At 48.0% G+C, this 18418-nt stretch overlaps 1 protein-coding gene across 1 annotated transcript in view; it reads left to right on the top strand.

Moving 5' to 3' along the window:
- The window catches only part of CELSR3 (cadherin EGF LAG seven-pass G-type receptor 3), a 690139-nt gene that overhangs the window by 457849 nt on the left and 213872 nt on the right, over positions 1-18418 (top strand). The window contains exons 15-16 of the mRNA XM_086948740.1: positions 12670-12853; positions 15071-15172. Coding sequence (XP_086804866.1) covers positions 12670-12853; positions 15071-15172 — 286 coding nt within the window. The remainder of the gene's footprint in view (positions 1-12669; positions 12854-15070; positions 15173-18418) is intronic.

Genomic DNA, 18418 nt, shown 5'->3' with positions numbered 1-18418 from the left:
GAGGTGGATAGAATTCTGTATTAGGATATGCCATGCTTTGGCCAAAAAGCAGCGTCCGGAAGGCTACCCCAGGACTGAGGCTGAGACCATTGCATTGGCATGCGGAGTGTCTGTCCTTGGCATCTGTTAGTCCATAAAGTGAGCATCAGTCCAGCATTTTGCCCATTTGGTCCTGCAAGATTTCTAGGTCTGACTCTACTCCATATACCCTCCACCTTTGACCCCAAGCACACAATATAGTTATGTACTTAGGCCGCACCATAAACATCAGGTGTTCCTCTTGACAAAAAAATGTTCTCTGCAAAGGCTTTGCTGCTACCTAGACACAGGTTTATACTATTTCAAGGAACTAACTTAAAATTAAAAAAATTTTGAAGTGACATACACACAATTGTACCACAGTTACATTGACGCATCAAGTTATTTTACTGTTATTGGAACCTGTGGCCTACAGGCCCTAAACCGTCTGCGCTGTCTTTATTGGAACTGGTATCTACAGAAGGCAAAGGATCTGGGAACAGCCGCCAACCCAAACAGGCCTAAAACTTGCCACCACTTAATAGCCGAGGTTGGTAATTTCACACAATAACATGAGGGGCTGAGCTAAGGTGGGAGAATGGTGAGGTAGTGGCAGACATTAGCACGGTAGGTGAAACACTACCATATTGATGTCCTGTTCCATCTGGTGGCCCTGAACATCTGCATGATGGAAACAGTACCTGGCAGAAGCCCTCAAATCTTCCGGCATGTCTGCAGAGCAGTGGATAATCCCGAGCATTGCCCTGACGTAGGGTTCTCAACTGCCACAGAAGCTAGACAGCCTATGTTGTTGGCCAGAATTACAGACGATGAGCAGCATCCAAAGCTGAGAAGAATTTGAAGCAGATCCGCACCAGCCGCTGACCAGCAACAGGCAATGAGCAGCTCCAGACGCTGACCAGTAACAGGCGACAAGCAGCACCAGACACTGACCAGCAACAGGTGATGAGCAGCTCCAGACGCTGACCAGTAACAGGCGACAAGCAGCTCCAGACACTGACCAGCAACAGGCGACGAGCAGCACCAGACACTGACCAGCAACAGGCGATAAGCAGCACCAGACGCTGACCAGCAACAGGCGACGAGCAGCACCAGACACTGACCAGCAACAGGCGACGAGCAGCACCAGACACTGACCAGCAACAGGCGATAAACAGCACCAGACGCTGACCAGCAACAGGCGATGGGCAGCACCAGACACTGACCAGCAACAGGCGATAAACAGCACCAGACGCTGACCAGCAACAGGTGATGAGCAGCTCCAGACGCTGACCAGTAACAGGCGACGAGCAGCTCCAGACACTGACCAGCAACAGGCGACGAGCAGCACCAGACACTGACCAGCAACAGGCGATAAACAGCACCAGACGCTGACCAGCAACAGGCGATGGGCAGCACCAGACACTGACCAGCAACAGGCGATAAACAGCACCAGACGCTGACCAGCAACAGGCTATAATCAGCACCAGAAGCTGACCAGCAACAGGCACTTAGCAGCACCAGACGCTGACCTGCAACAGGCGACGAGCAGCACCAGACACTGACCAGCAACAGGCGATAAACAGCACCAGACGCTGACCAGCAACAGGCGATGAGCAGCTCCAGACGCTGACCAGTAACAGGCGACGAGCAGTTCCAGACGCTGACCAGCAACAGGCGACGAGCAGCACCAGACACTGACCAGCAACAGGTGATGAGCAGCTCCAGACGCTGACCAGTAACAGGCGACGAGCAGCTCCAGACACTGACCAGCAACAGGCGACGAGCAGCACCAGACACTGACCAGCAACAGGCTATAATCAGCACCAGAAGCTCACCAGCAGCAGGCACTTAGCAGCACCAGACGCTGACCAGCAACAGGTGATGAGAAGCACCAGACGCTGACCTGCAACAGGCGATGAGCAGCACCAGACGCTGACCAGCAACAGGCGATGGGCAGCACCAGACACTGACCAGCAACAGGCGATAAGCAGCACCAGACGCTGACCAGCAACAGGCGATGGGCAGCACCAGACGCTGACCAGCAACGGGCGATGAGCAGCACCAGACACTGACCAGCAACAGGCTATAATCAGCGCCAGAAGCTCACCAGCAACAAGCACTTAGCAGCACCAGACGCTGACCAGCAACAGGTGATGAGAAGCACCAGACGCTGACCTGCAACAGGCGATGAGCAGCACCAGACACTGACCAGCAACAGGCGATGAGAAGCACCAGACGCTGACCAGCAACAGGCGGTGAGCAGCACCAGACACTGACCAGCAACAGGCGATGAGCAGCACCAGCAACAGGCGATGATCAGCACCAGACGCTGACCAGCAACAGGAGATGAGCAGCACCAGAAGCTGACCAGCAACAGGCGATGAGCAGCAACAGATGCTGACCAGAAACAGGCAATGTGCAGCACCAGACGCTGACCAGCAACATGCGATGAGCAGCACCAGAAGCTGACCAGCAACAGGCGATGAGCAGCACCAGACGCTGACCAGCAACAGGCAATGAGCAGCACCAGATGGTGACCAACAACAGGTGAAAATCAGCACCAGACACTGACCAGCAGCTGGCAATGAGCAGCACCAGACCCTGACCAGCAACAGGTGATGAGCAGCACCAGACACTGACCAGCAGCAGGCAATGAGCAGCACCATATGCTGACCAGCAACAGGTGATAAGCAGCACCAGACGCTGACCAGCAATAAGCGGTCATCAGCACCAGACGCTGACCAGCAACAGGCGATGAGCAGCACCAGACGCTGACCAGCAAGAGGCGATGAGCAGCACCAACAGCTAACTAGCAACAGGCAATGAGAAGCACCGGACGCTGACCAGCAACAGGCGAAAATCAGCATCAGGTGCTGACCAGCAACAGGCGATGAGCAGCTCCAGACACTGACCAGCAACAGATGCTGACCAGCAACAGGCAATGAGCAGCACCAGACGCTGACCAGCAACAGGTGATGAGCAGCACCAGATGCTGACCAGCAACAGGTGAAAATCAGCACCAGACACTGACCAGCAACAGGCGATGAGCAGCACCAAACCCTGACCAGCAACAGGCGACGAGCAGCACCAGACACTGACCAGCAACAGGTGATGAGCAGCTCCAGACGCTGACCAGTAACAGGCGACGAGCAGCTCCAGACACTGACCAGCAACAGGCGACGAGCAGCACCAGACACTGACCAGCAACAGGCTATAATCAGCACCAGAAGCTCACCAGCAACAGGCACTTAGCAGCACCAGACGCTGACCAGCAACAGGTGATGAGAAGCACCAGACGCTGACCTGCAACAGGCGATGAGCAGCACCAGACGCTGACCAGCAACAGGCGATGGGCAGCACCAGACACTGACCAGCAACAGGCGATAAGCAGCACCAGACGCTGACCAGCAACAGGCGATGGGCAGCACCAGACGCTGACCAGCAACGGGCGATGAGCAGCACCAGACACTGACCAGCAACAGGCTATAATCAGCGCCAGAAGCTCACCAGCAACAAGCACTTAGCAGCACCAGACGCTGACCAGCAACAGGTGATGAGAAGCACCAGACGCTGACCTGCAACAGGCGATGAGCAGCACCAGACACTGACCAGCAACAGGCGATGAGAAGCACCAGACGCTGACCAGCAACAGGCGGTGAGCAGCACCAGACACTGACCAGCAACAGGCGATGAGCAGCACCAGCAACAGGCGATGATCAGCACCAGACGCTGACCAGCAACAGGAGATGAGCAGCACCAGAAGCTGACCAGCAACAGGCGATGAGCAGCAACAGATGCTGACCAGAAACAGGCAATGAGCAGCACCAGACGCTGACCAGCAACATGCGATGAGCAGCACCAGAAGCTGACCAGCAACAGGCGATGAGCAGCACCAGACGCTGACCAGCAACAGGCAATGAGCAGCACCAGATGGTGACCAACAACAGGTGAAAATCAGCACCAGACACTGACCAGCAGCTGGCAATGAGCAGCACCAGACCCTGACCAGCAACAGGTGATGAGCAGCACCAGACACTGACCAGCAGCAGGCAATGAGCAGCACCATATGCTGACCAGCAACAGGTGATAAGCAGCACCAGACGCTGACCAGCAATAAGCGGTCATCAGCACCAGACGCTGACCAGCAACAGGCGATGAGCAGCACCAGACGCTGACCAGCAAGAGGCGATGAGCAGCACCAACAGCTAACTAGCAACAGGCAATGAGAAGCACCGGACGCTGACCAGCAACAGGCGAAAATCAGCATCAGGTGCTGACCAGCAACAGGCGATGAGCAGCTCCAGACACTGACCAGCAACAGATGCTGACCAGCAACAGGCAATGAGCAGCACCAGACGCTGACCAGCAACAGGTGATGAGCAGCACCAGATGCTGACCAGCAACAGGTGAAAATCAGCACCAGACACTGACCAGCAACAGGCGATGAGCAGCACCAGACCCTGACCAGCAACAGGCGGTGAGCAGCCTCAGACACTGACCAGCAACAGGCGATGAGCAGCACCAGACGCTGACCAGCAACAGGCGGTGAGCAGCACCAGACGCTGACCAGCAACAGGAGATGAGCAGCACCAGACGCTGACCAGCAACAGGTGAGGGGCAGCACCAGACGCTGACCAGCAACAGGCGATGAGCAGCACCAGCAACAGGCGATGAGCAGCACCAGATGCTGACCAGCAACAGGTGAAAATCAGCACCAGACACTGACCAGCAACAGGCGATGAGCAGCACCAGACCCTGACCAGCAACAGGCGATGAGCAGCACCAGACGCTGACCAGCAACAGGCGGTGAGCAGCACCAGACGCTGACCAGCAACAGGAGATGAGCAGCACCAGACGCTGACCAGCAATAGGCGATAAGCAGCACCAGATGCTGCCCAGCAACAAGCGATGAGCAGCACCAGGCGCTGACCAGCAATAGGTGATCATTAGCACCAGCCGCTGACCAGCAACAGGCGATGAGCATCACCAGACGCTAACCAGCAACAGACAATGACCAGCACCAGACGCTGACCAGCAACAGGCGATAAGCAGCATTGTTCATTCTATTGGCGGAGGAATAAACTGCATTACCCAAGGATTATCTTTGTTCACCAAGTTACACTGTTCACTGAGCAGCACCTTTCACTAAGAAGCATCATTAATTAACAGCACCAGACACCGAGCTCCATTGTTCACTAAAAAGCATTGCTGACTAAACAGCACCAGACACTGAGCTGCTTAATTCATTCAGAAATGTTTGTGTGCTGAATAGTAAGCACTTGTGTGCCTTCACAGAGGCCCTGTCTTTATTACCAGGCTATTGCTGGATGGGAACTTGCTGGCAGGGGTCTGTGGCTTCTGATTGTCTGTCAGACCTGCCTTGGGTAATTCATTATTTCAGAAGCTGGTCTACAGGAAGCAAAATACTGTGCAAAGCAAAGTTCATCCTGGCAAAGACAGCATTGTTGGTTTAAAGGAGAAGGCTGATGCGTATTCTCCCAAATATAGATTTGTATCAAATAGGCGTGCAGCTTTTCCTGTTATGTTGGATATAGTGGTACAGCCACAGTAATTCACATACACTTGATGTGGAGTAGTTTACAGTTTGAAAACAGAGCAGCAGCCTCTAGCATTGGAGTTAGATCAAAAATAATTTTTTTGTGCATTGAGTTAAAACATTATTCTCCCAAAACATTAGCTCACAAAACGCCGTGAAGCTTTTTCCGTCAGCCCTGATCCACTTTATTATTAGGGTTCGCCCCTCACCTCTGCGCTCGATGCTGGGACATCCAGCATTTTACCTTAGAATCGCAACCCTATGAACTCTGCAAATCACATAAGCTGATTCTCACTTTCTCAGCAGAGAGGTAGAGAGGCAGACACTGAGTTCATCCAAACTCTGTGGAAACTCCCTGGTGGTGTAAGCATGGGGCTAAAACATTAAAATGATTTTAAGAGGCAAATAAACTTGCAGGAGACAGACTCCACTGGTCCATACTGTATTTACAGCTCTCATTGTCTTCCTATCCATGAATGCCTTGATCGGTGTAACATGCAACAGTTCTCAGACATCACTTGACCATAAGAAGACTAGGTTAAACCACAGACCATGGCTTTACCAGATTATACGCATCCTTCGGCAGATCTTATTGATTACAGAGGCTTTATATTTATTGAATCGGTATGTACTTTGTTTCCCTGTGGCTGTGGTGAATTTCTAGAAGCATCTACAACCATATTTCTCTTGGGGGTTGGATGGGTCCCTGATTTGTTTCCCTTACACTCTTCCTGCATCTTTCTTCCAGTCACCCTGATGGCCCTCTCCCATCACCACAGGCACACATGGGAGGTACTCCAACACCTCAATGGCATTTAAAGGGGAAATTCAGGCAGTTCATCGCAGAGTCTTTCCGACCTCGACATTCTACCGAGAAGGTGGTGATTTCGGTCATGGACCAACTTAGGGAAGGACTCGACGCCAACAGCCCCAAGATCCTGATCCTATTGGACTTATCCGCCGCCTTTGACACTGTGGACCATAACATCCTGCTATCACGGGTCAGGGCGGCGGGGATAGGGGGGCTTGCATTTGCCTGGGTCGAGTCTTTCCTGAAGGACCGTAATCAGACAGTCCATCTAGGCACCTTCTTGGCCTCTCCACGCACTGTCAACTGTGGTGTCCCTCAGGGTTCTGCTCTTTCCCCTTTACTTTTTAACCTTTATATTTTCCCACTGGTATTTGCTTTACAGAATATGGAGGTCACTGTATATAACTATGCAGATGATCTTCAACTCATTTTTGATCTTTCTTCCCCTCCAGGGGTTGGCAGTTTCCAGTCCGTCATGCTATTTATCCGAGACTGGATGAACACCAATCAGTTAAAACTCAATCCGGATAAAACAGAACTTGTGGCGACGGGCGGTGCTGCCAATCCCTGGTCCTCTTCATTCTGGCCCTCTTCACTTGGACCCCCTCCTCTCCCTTCTTGTTCAGTTAAAACCCTCGGGATTATGCTTAACAACCAATTAACTCTCCACTCACACATCAATTCGGTGGTCTCTTCTTGTTTCTTTACACTACGAGTTATTCGGAAAGTTGCCAGATTCTTTTCCACCTCTGCACTAAAACTGATCCTGATGGCCATGGTCCTGTCAAAGATTGACTATGGCAACATCATCTATAACGGAGCTCCTGCTTATGCTTTCCAGCGCCTACAGTTAGTACAAAACCAGGCTGCCCGCCTGGTCTTTGGCCTGTCTAGGTCCCATCATTCAACCCCTTTGCTTAGGAGCTTACATTGGCTCCCCATAAAACAACGAGCCAGGTTCAAGCTAGGGTGCTTGACTTTTCAAGCAAGAGCGGGCACAGCCCCTGCCTTTATCAATTCGGCAATCTCTCCCTATGTTCCCTCTAGGGACCTCCGCTCCTCTAGCCTAGCCTTACTAACTACGCCCCGGTCCAAAAAGAAGCGGGCAGGGGGGCAGAAGTTTGCCGTACTTGCACCCACCTTTTGGAATGACCTCCCCTTAACTTTAAGACTCTCTTCCTCCTACATGGAGTTTCGGAGGTCAATAAAAACGTTATTATTCCAGCAGGCCTTTGGCACCTAGCTCTCCTATTTATCCTCACCCAGGGACCTCACCAGCGCCATGAAACTGACTCAGTGTACGTGCGCTCTACAAGTATTTTTAAATTCAAATTCAAATTCTTCCTCTCAGTCAGTCAGTCAGAATAACTTTATTTCGCCGACATAATGAAGCCATACACGTATACTACTTATATAATAGGATAAAAGATCAAACCATTCTACATCATTGCAGTCCAATAATTTTAAAGATACCTTAGCTATACAGTTTCAAATTTATGATAAAAATTCATGCTTGATTGCATGAGTCCCCTCTCATCCTCAGCACGCCTGCTGAGCAAGGGAGATTGGTTCACTGAAACATACCTGGGGTGTCAGAGACTGAGATCTCGCTCAGGAGAAGCCAGAGAGAGGCTAATTCTACAAAGACTTCTGTCAGGGTGACCTGAATCAAACACTGGTTCCTGGCCACTACACTTTCTCTGCTTCACTCCTGTCTCTTCCAGCTACCATACATGCTCTTCACCTTACACCAACATTATGTTTTATGACATGAGAGGAACTTCAGCTTTCTCTGACTAGCTCTAGATTCTGTGGCACAATGGCACTCATTTCCTTAGCTGTTGAAATTGTGGATCCCACTGTGATTCTGTCTCCCTCGCTCTTTCTCTCTCAGCTCAGACACGTGAGCACCATTCTACCCACCATCTCTTGAGCATACCGACTGACGAGCAACTATCCAACATTTGTATCATCACATCATTTTTTAAGCACGCTTCAAATCATTACAACTTGGTTGTAATATTGGTGGGTTGTCTGTCACTTGGGTGTCTGTCCAGTGGCTTTAAAAAAAAAACCATTTCCTTCCACTTAGGTGGTTGAAACTTAGAGCTCTTTTTCCTGGATTCTTCATTTTGTTGATTCAAGGAGAAATTCCCACCTGAAAAGAAAACTTCTTCCTGTTTTTCTAATCATAAGAAGAGGTGCTCACTTTATTGCCTCAAGCATGTGCTCATTTAGGGCCATATGTATCATCAACCTGATTTGCGATTCCTAAATAGCGATTTTTAAGTAATCGCTATTTGAGAATCGCAAATAGGTATGTATGTACAAAATCGCATATTTGTTTGCGATTTCTTAAAATTCCTTAATTGCGATTAGCAAATTGCGAAAAAAAATTAAGGAATACTTTCCCATTCATTTCTATGGGCCAGGAGGCCCATAGGAATGAATGGGAAGTTATTCTCAATCTGGATTCGCAATCTGCAAATCGCAAATTGAGAATAATTTCAAGGGTGCAAGGGTGTCCAAAGGACACCCTGTTGCACCCCTGAAATATGCATGAGTGCACATGTGGCGCACATACATGCCCTAAGGGCATGTATGTGCGTCACATGGCACTTTGAAAAATGCAAAAATGTGCATTTTTCAAGGAATTCGCAACTTACCACCAACTAGAAGTTGGTGGTAATTAACGATTCCTTAGGGCATTTTGCAATTTTTTTTTGCTTTATACATTGCATTTAAGGAATCGCAAAATTTACGATTCCTTAAATGCAATTGCAAAATAAGGAATCGCAAATTTTGCGATTCCTTGTTTTGCACCACATTTTGCTTAATACATACCACGCGAATTTCGGCCTTTGCGAATGCGAATTTGCTTGATACATATGGCCCTTAGTCTTTTCCAGAAGTGATATTTTAATACATAAACATGTGAGTGTAGTATCCCCTTAATATACATCAATTGAAGAAATTTTCCTGAATATTCACTCATGTTCAACCTGTTTTTTGTTATACAAGACTCAACACACAGTGCAGAACACCATGCGGAGACTACTTACTACACACTCGAAAGGCAGGTCACAAGGCCTCCTGCTATGGAACACTGCTACAAGGGTAAACCACAAATTTTCAATTGTCCAACCACATACACACACACACACAGCCATGCACACACACACACACCCAGCCATGCACACACACACCAAATATTTTTCGGGAATGAAATTGCCCAATGAACATCCTCTACTGGATGAATCACACCCCAAGTCTGTACAAAGTAGCAAGAAGTCAAGTTAACTGCATATGCTGCCTGACACAGAAGCCCAGTAATATGACATACTATACACATAAGTGAGCCATTCCTTTTACTTCCTTGGAGGCAACCTGCACAATCATTTTACATAATGAAGCTGAAGGAGCAAACCAAAATGACATTCTCTTAAAGCCTCCTCATGCGTAATAAATGACTTATATAGATGAGAAAAAGGGGTATAAAAATACCTGCTGACATATCAAACAAATGTTTAAAGTGCCCAGGATCTGACTTTTTAATATCCCATAAGTGAACACACATCTTGAGTCTCTTTTTTTCACTGTCTCTTTTGGAGCTATTTATTCATATTCATTCATATGCCCCCACTGCTACCTTCCAAACTTTAAGCATAACTGTCTTAACTTCTTTTATGCATTTTTAATGCTTACTACATTTGGAGCATTCAGATCTGTCATAAAATGTCTCAACAAAGGTCTCCTCCTCGGCCATTCTTATGTCCCTCTCTAATCACCTCTGCCACGTGTCATGCGTTAGAATTCAAAAGAGCTGTTCACTCATGTGGATGTGGCCCCCCAAGTTACTCTGCTGCTTTTTTATCTTATTCATTGTACCCTTAGTCTTCCCCTCTAGTACTGCATGTGAAGTTTGAAAAACACTCGACATCAATAGTGAAATCACCATATCTCCCTGGTTTGATATTCCACAATAGGTGGTGCTGGAAGTCTATCTATGTAAGTATCGGAGGAGAAATGAGTTTCGAGCTGCATCTTGTTAAAGAGAGAAGTGAAGATCTCCCCCTCCAAGAGTTTTACAGACAAGGCCTGGATTTTCTAGACCAGTGATTGAGAGGAATCTTTTTTTAAGTTCAGTGTGTAATGCCACATTCAGCTCAGAACATGTTCTGTCTACCAGTTCACTGAGTGCATCGTCTTCCAGAGGCACTGAAGTCTGGCCAATTGCATGAGATATCATGAGGTCCACCACCACAGTCTGAGGTAAATCTTTGCCCTCGGTATGATTCCTTTTGGTAACAAGTCTAGGACCTGTAGGCTTCATTGTCACCATTTGTGCACAATTTAAGTGATTTTACTCCAGTGTGTGCTGGCAGAGAATGGGTAATAGGATTGTGAAGCCGAGTGATGCAGTCCACAGATGCCTCCTACATGTCCTTGACCTACTGGATGTTCAGATGTCCCTCTGTCAGGTCGCAGTGAGATGATCTTTCAAGGTCCTATCGTTTTTGGGAATCCCACCTTTTCAGGTGATCTCACAAGCCTTCAGCCATCTCCGCCCGCTCTTTGTCCTTATGCTGAGGGCAGCTCCTACCCTCCCTGGTCCGTCTAGCAGCTCTACAACAGTCGAGTGACTCCATTGTCCTTGGTTTCAACACTCTTTGGAGGGGTGGTGGGTTGGGGGGGGGGGGGGAAATAGGCGCGAAACATGTCAACCTGACCTTTTTAGTTACCAGGGGTACATCATTGCCCATAGGCGTAACACACAACCTTTTGGTTATTTAGTATGGCAAGGGGACCGCCACAATAAACTATATTTTCCCTTTGGTATCCTTTAGCCATTATTATCATTCACACACACCTCACTGTGCACATAAAACCCACTCCACACACCCACACTCATCTAACGGCTGTTCTCTAAGAAGATCTCCGCTAAAGTGACCCTTCCGGGGACCCATAGGGCATTGCAGCGCCGGTTCGATGAGGAGCAAACACCCAATGATGAAGCATGACATCCTTCAAGGTGTGTGAGGGCAACATGAGACAAGACTTATTCTCCCCCCTGCAAAGTGGGTCCTAGACTTAGGTCTATCCTCTCTCCTCTTTCCTCTCTCATCGGCGAAAGGGTGACTTTTCAGCACCCACACTGACGGAACAGTGACCCTCTTTTTTGGTTTGACGAATTGATAGTGGATCAGGGGCACTGGACCATAATCAGCTCCTGGTCCCCAATCTCCTTCCTTGATATAATCATCATGACTACATGACATGACAGTACTGCTCCACTGTTCTTTTCTCACTAAAACAGCTTCCACTACAGAGGCAGGAACCAGTTGACTTGAGGGGAGAAAAAATGAAAACCCTTAGTCAAATGTTATGTATGGTGGACCGGCCTAAACTAGCCCTGCCCAGATCTCAGATGTGAGACCCTTGCTCATTGCACCATCAGGATTCAAGCAAACCGGGCCGAAGACGGCTGTAATGCCAGAAGCCGGTCCCCGGGAGCTTGTTTCCTTCCCAGTGTAAGAATTGGCTTTTGTAGTTTGGTTTGCCCTGTTCCCATCATGCACTGGGACAGGAACAGACTAATTTGCATACAGCCAGGTTCTGAAACTGGGATGGTGCAGTGAGCTAAAAAACGGTGTTGGATCTAGCCCTGATCTCTTGACTGGGTGAGAGCTTTCTGCTTAATTCAGAGACTCTGTCCCTCACCACCCCTTGTTGTAAATATTTTTGTCCACCCTAAGCGTGGAAGGGTATTCTCAGATGTGAGACCCTTGCTCATTGCACCATCAGGATTCAAGCAAACCGGGCCGAAGACGGCTGTAATGCCAGAAACCGGTCCCCGGGAGCTTGTTTCCTTCCCAGTGTAAGAATTGGCTTTTGTAGTTTGGTTTGCCCTGTTCCCATCATGCACTGGGACAGGAACAGACTAATTTGCATACAGCCAGGTTCTGAAACTGGGATGGTGCAGTGAGCTAAAAAACGGTGTTGGATCTAGCCCTGATCTCTTGACTGGGTGAGAGCTTTCTGCTTAATTCAGAGACTCTGTCCCTCACCACCCCTTGTTGTAAATATTTCTGCCCAGGTTTGTGGCACCCGTCCTGCCAACATCTAAATGAACCCTTGTCCTTACTAATAACTGTCCTAATACTTGGTATATGTTGTTATTTGCATTTTGATTGTGGAGCCAGTCTAGGCCCCTAATAGATAAAGAGATGCACTTTGTTCCTATTTCAAACACCATTTTCTTATCTCTTTCATAACCCAGGAGTTTCATTACCACCCAAAGGGGAGCGATATGTGTCTACCATGTGACTGCTATCCGATTGGCTCATCATCCCGGTCATGTGATCAAGAGACTGGCCAGTGTCAGTGCAGGCCAGGTGTCATTGGTCGACAGTGCAACAGCTGTGACAGTCCTTTTGCAGAGGTGACCCCTAGCGGGTGTGAAGGTGAGCTCAAAGGATGTGAAGAAAAAGGGGCAATCGCGTGGTAGGAAATATATATTTTATGTATAATACGGGTGCTGTCTCCCCTGATTCAGAGATGAATAGTTCAATATAAATATGATAAGAGCATTTAGTAGAATGACCCCAAAATCTGTACTCTTTTCCTACATCCTTTGCCTACCATGCTCCTAAACTTTACTTCCATGATTTATCGTCCTTGCGTCTCTCTGTCTTTTCCCATCATTTCCCTTGTCTTCATTGCTCCGTCTTGCCACATTCCCCACCTGTATGTCAGTTCATCCTATATTCCTCTATGCTTTCATCATCTTTACTGCTATATATTGTCCGATGTCCTCTCTCACTGCCTTTACTTCCATTCTCCTCTGTGCAATAGTTTTGTATCCTTTACTACCCTCCCATCTCCGGATTTTGACATCTGTTCCTTCTCTGTACCGTTTTTTCCTTCTTCAACTTTATTTCCTCTTTTCCTTACTTCCATTCCTTCCTTTTACTACTTTTGTGTCCTTTTGCTTTCCTTTTTCCCTGTGCCTTCCTCTGATACTTCAAAACATGACTTCTCTTCCTCCTTTGTGCCCCTCTGGTGCAAGAACCAGAGTTTGCTTCCATGCCTCCTTTGTGTTCACCTCCATCTGTTCCAAGTTGTACTTCCATTCCTCCTCCTGCTTCCCCTCTGTACTTTCATTCCTCTCCATGCCCCTCTCCTGCTTCCCCTCCATGCTTCCATTCCTCTATACTTCCATTCCGCCTCGGTGCCCCTCTCCTGCTTCCGCTCTGTATTTCCATTCCTCCTCTGAGGCCCAACTTCCACATTACCCTCTTTCCTTCCTCCTCTGTAATATCTCTTCCACTTCCCCACTTTGCATCCTATGTGATCCATCTTCCCAAACAGGATGCCTGCAGTATATTCACAGAACATAGAGCTTTCGGGCACTCAGGGTCTACTGTGTCTCTCCCTATAACTATGGACAGCACATTAGGACCAGCAGGCCCACTGAGGGCCTCATCCCACAGCCTTGAGAGCACCGAGAGCTGCAGCACATTTAGTGCTCTCACACTTTGGTCAGTCCCCTTGGCTCATCCCAGGTCTTTTTTCATGCACTGTGCATCCTGTTTGCTTCAAATATGAGATGAGTTCCACTTCCAGAACTTCGTGCTGTTGCAAAGAATAGGACTGCTCTCTGCTGTCACATTGTACAGTTAGAAATTCCTTATTGGAATAATATTGCTTTTACATAACATGTAAAAAGAATTGCCATTTTTGATTTTGTTTATTATTGTAGAGTTTGTGAAAGCTTGTACTCATGGTAAGTGCATTGAATTTAACACTTACTGTTTCATTCACCTTATAAACTTATGCCACCAAAAGATTATTACAGATTGTCCATTTGTGTGGTGTCCATCATCGCACATGATGGACACCTCTTTACAGTTGTATTGTATTGTATTGTATTGTATTGCGACTTATATAGCGCACGTATCACCCGAAGGCATCAAGGCGCTTGCCTTGGATACCCGTCCTGGCTTTTCCCTGTGATATAATCCCTACTGGGCATCCCCAAGGTGAAAGCCAGGCATCCCGCAGGGAGTGGGCCGCCGTAGTGGAGATTAAGCAGCTATTGCCCAGAGTTGCAGCGTGGGACCCCATGATTAGAATAGGCACTGAGACGAGAATTATTGAGTCCGTGGACATTTTGGGTTCAGGACCCTGCCGCGTCAGGAATTGAACCCTGGTCCCGGGCCAGACCTCTGCATAAGGGTCTGCCGCTCTAATCAGTGAGCCACACTTCTCCTTACTTTATCACAGCAGAGAGTGCAGCCACAGAATAGATTTAGGTAAAGGTTTTATCTCAAATCCTTCAAAATGTTTCTCTGTCCTCGACTGAAGTGTGCTAGGAAGACACAGTGGGTACTTTGACTGTCCGCAGCCCAGGTGTTTTAGTTTCCAGTACTCTCAATCTAGCATCATTCACACACTGGTGGCATCGCACAAACACTGCGTTGTTGTAAAGCAAAAGAGTGTCCCAGTACACAATCCAGACTCCCACATTTCTGCTCACCCACTTGCCACTGCTACTTGTGGTCGGCCTTAGGGTTCCATGCTACCCTACTTGAACAATACCCAGTTTACATTGACCCATACATTAATAAAAATCTATCACCTTCTGATGCTTTAATCCCATCTGCTTTCTCTCCCCATAGTGATCTACGATGGATGCCCTAAAATTTTGAGAGCTGGCGTGTGGTGGCCGCGAGTCAAGTTTGGTCTCCCAGCAGCTGTGCCTTGCCCTAAAGGCTCCTTAGGTAAGTTCCTTTGAAGATGCGGAATAGCACAGTCAATGACACAATCTGGATGTCTGGAGCCTGGTAATATCTGCCAGGGGGTTGATCTGTTTCATACTACTCTGCCCTTCAGGAGTGGAACAGCTCCCTGAGTTCATTACCCCAGTGAGACAGCCAATAGCACTAGTTTACTTTTCCAATAAAGTCGTTTTGGCAGTCTCTAAGACATTTGTGGGGCACTCCGTTTGAACATCAAAGTGTTCTATGATTCTGTCTTAGGTCATTTTGGTGTTGGTATTATTGTATATGTGAATAATAATTCAGAATTTTATTTCATCATAGTGTGATGCTGCATTGGTGCATTGATGTTTGGGAGTGGACAAGGGCTTCTGCTTACATTTCAGACAGCATGGTGGACAAAGGGGCCTACTGGCTGCCTTCTTCGTGAATAATGGGGAAAATTGAAAGACTCTGGAACATGTGAAGTATTTGTAGGGCTGCTGTGCCTTGTCCATCCTCAGATGATTGGGGGCCGCAAGCAAGGCCTCTCTATAAGTGCAGTGTCCAGTTTGTTAATTTCCTTTAATGATGCGAGAGACATGTATCATTGATTCCATTTCTCTTTGGAATAGAAACATACATCTGGTAAGTCTGGGAAGTTGTGTCATGGACACTCTAAAGAGCAGCAGCAGAGAACAAGAAACCTGAGGAATAAAACAAACCACCTAAGGACAAAGAAACACATCTTAAGTAAAGTCATGGTGACTAAATATCGACCTTAAAGTTTTTTCACTGAAGGTTGTCCCCCTCAAACGGATGTATCATGTACATCATCGGAACTCTTAGTCTTGTAAACACAAATACAAACCAAGACCCTTCTCCCTGGCCAGGAGCAAGTCCTCTCCGAGGGGAAGGTACATTCTACTGTGGTTACTCAGCTAGCAGAGGGGCAATCTTTACTTCGTTTGGGGGTAATCAGTCACCCTTGCTGCTATACACCAGGGCTGGTTTCTTCTGGGACATCTGAGTGACGGTACCATGTAGCTGAAAATATCCCTGAGCAAGCTTACAGCCTACTACAGAGACCTTCTTGGTAACAGTCAAATGACTACTGGGCTGGCTTAGGATCATGCAGGAATAAACCCACTGAATTAAATGACCATTCCAACAATGCCTTAAAGCAGCATCTGACTTACCTATGACATCAGTGATAAAATTACCTTTTGCATTACTGATAAGTGGTAATACTAAGTGGGATATAAACCATATGTTAGCATGCGTAATGTGCAATCCTTTCAAACTAATGGGTGGTTATGACGTAGCCTGCTTCCATGAAAACTGTTTCTGATTTTCATTACATCTACACGGGGCATAAGTGAACTGCAAGCCCTTTGCAGCTCTAGACAACACACTGTTGTACAAGAAAGCACTCATACAATACTCAGAACTGCCCCCCTTTGTTCAGGAGGGATCAACTGAATCTCACGGAGTTGGTCTACTGCCCAGTCTTTGTCCACACCACCCCCTTTCTACATTGGGGTGTTCTTGTACATTATTAACAGGACATCAGCAATTACAGTAATTGTACGTAGTATCTTCATCACATTGCAATCTATATATAAACAGTTCTATACATTATATATGGCAGTGCAGTTTTTATTTTCATAACTCCCATGTAACTCAAGATCCCCCCTTCCTCAACTTCTTTAGCACTTTTCAAGTTAACCTCCTGTGGTACGTTGTACTTCGTTCGCTTCGTCGAAGTCTGTAATACTCTTAATACCCCCCACCGCTTTACTCCTATGCCAGTGTTAACCATGTCTATATTATCGGCGTCTGCACCCTTCCTGTGCGTCCGGTGCATGGTTGTGCCGGTGCGATGGTGATAAGGAGAACCACTATGGTGGGGGGCACATGGAAGTAGGGAACCAGGCAGTGTGGGGGAGGGGGGAGGGAGGACCGGCAGGAGGGGGCGAGGGAGGGGGGAAAGGGCGGGGGGAGGGGAAAGGGAGGGGAGGAGGGGAAGGGAGAGGAGGGGGGGTGGGAGGGAGGGGGATGAAGTACTCCCAGCGCCATCCTGTAACATAGTAAGGCTCTATTCGCACCTACAAACAACTAACCCAGTACAGCTTTGGCGCTTAGTTCAAATCCTATTAGTATGTCATTCCATTCCAGGGAAATAAGGGTTTTGTGGAGTCCCCTTTGTTCCTCCCTCTGTAATTCTGTTCCCTCCGCCTTCCCCCAACGTATGACCTCCCTGTGCCAATCCTCAGGGTCTGGTGATTTGATCGCCTTCCACTTCATCGTGATAGTCCTTTTAGCCAATAGAAGAGCCATATCGAGAAAGCGCGTTTTGGTACTTTTCCTCTTTTCAGTGGGGCCCAGCCCTAGCACGCTGTATACCATAGAGGAGTAAGGCCTTGTAGGTACGACCTTCGTCAGGGTCTTGTGTACCGTTCCACAGTAATAACCTAATTTGGGGCATTCCCATAGCATGTGTAGTAGGCCAGCATCTTCGGCCCTGCATCGGGGGCAAGTATCTGCTGTGTCGGGGAACATGGCATGTAGCCGATGGGGAGTTAGATATGCTCTATGTACTATCATTAATTGGATAAACTTAAATTTCGGATTCCGTGACACCTTTGTGGGAAACTTCAGGACCTTCTCCCACTCCCATTCCTTGTCTCTAAGTGCCCGGCCCACGTCTCTCTCCCAGCGTTCACGGGTGGGTTGGATTGATATTACCCTGCCAGCTCTAATGCTACTCGTTAGCCATTTGGTTAAGTGACTGCCTGCCCCCATTAAATACAGCTTTGTAAGTAGGGGATTTGTGTGCGGTTCTGTGCCGGCTGGCGCCCAAGTCGTAAATATATATCTTGTGACCCTTGCATGTAATAAGAATAACTTTCCGGTGGTCTGAGGAGTACACATGAAGTCTGCATGCGACATGAGGGTTCCATCTACAAAGAAGTCCCCTAGTTGCAGGACGCCTGCACCATTCCATGGTCTGAGTTCGCGTACTGTTAGTGTACCCATCCCAAGAGGGAGTCCCAGTAATGGAATAGTGGGTGCATAAGAGGCCGTCGCATTCGTGTATTTGATGGCTTTCTTCCAGCATCTAATTGCAAGTCTATGTAAGTGTGGCACCGAGTTTGGGACTTTAACCTTTGGTAACAATAGTCTGTGTATAATACAGCTATCCCTATTGGTCTTCGACATATCTAGCTCGTGGAGGTTACGACCCGCCAGCCAATAGGCTAGCCACTG

The sequence above is a fragment of the Lissotriton vulgaris genome, unplaced genomic scaffold, assembly GCF_964263255.1.
Source record: "Lissotriton vulgaris unplaced genomic scaffold, aLisVul1.2 SCAFFOLD_410, whole genome shotgun sequence".
Classification (NCBI taxonomy): Eukaryota; Metazoa; Chordata; class Amphibia; order Caudata; family Salamandridae; genus Lissotriton; species Lissotriton vulgaris.
The sequence above is the reverse complement of the archived record's forward strand: the minus strand, read 5'-3'. Positions and strand labels throughout refer to the sequence as shown.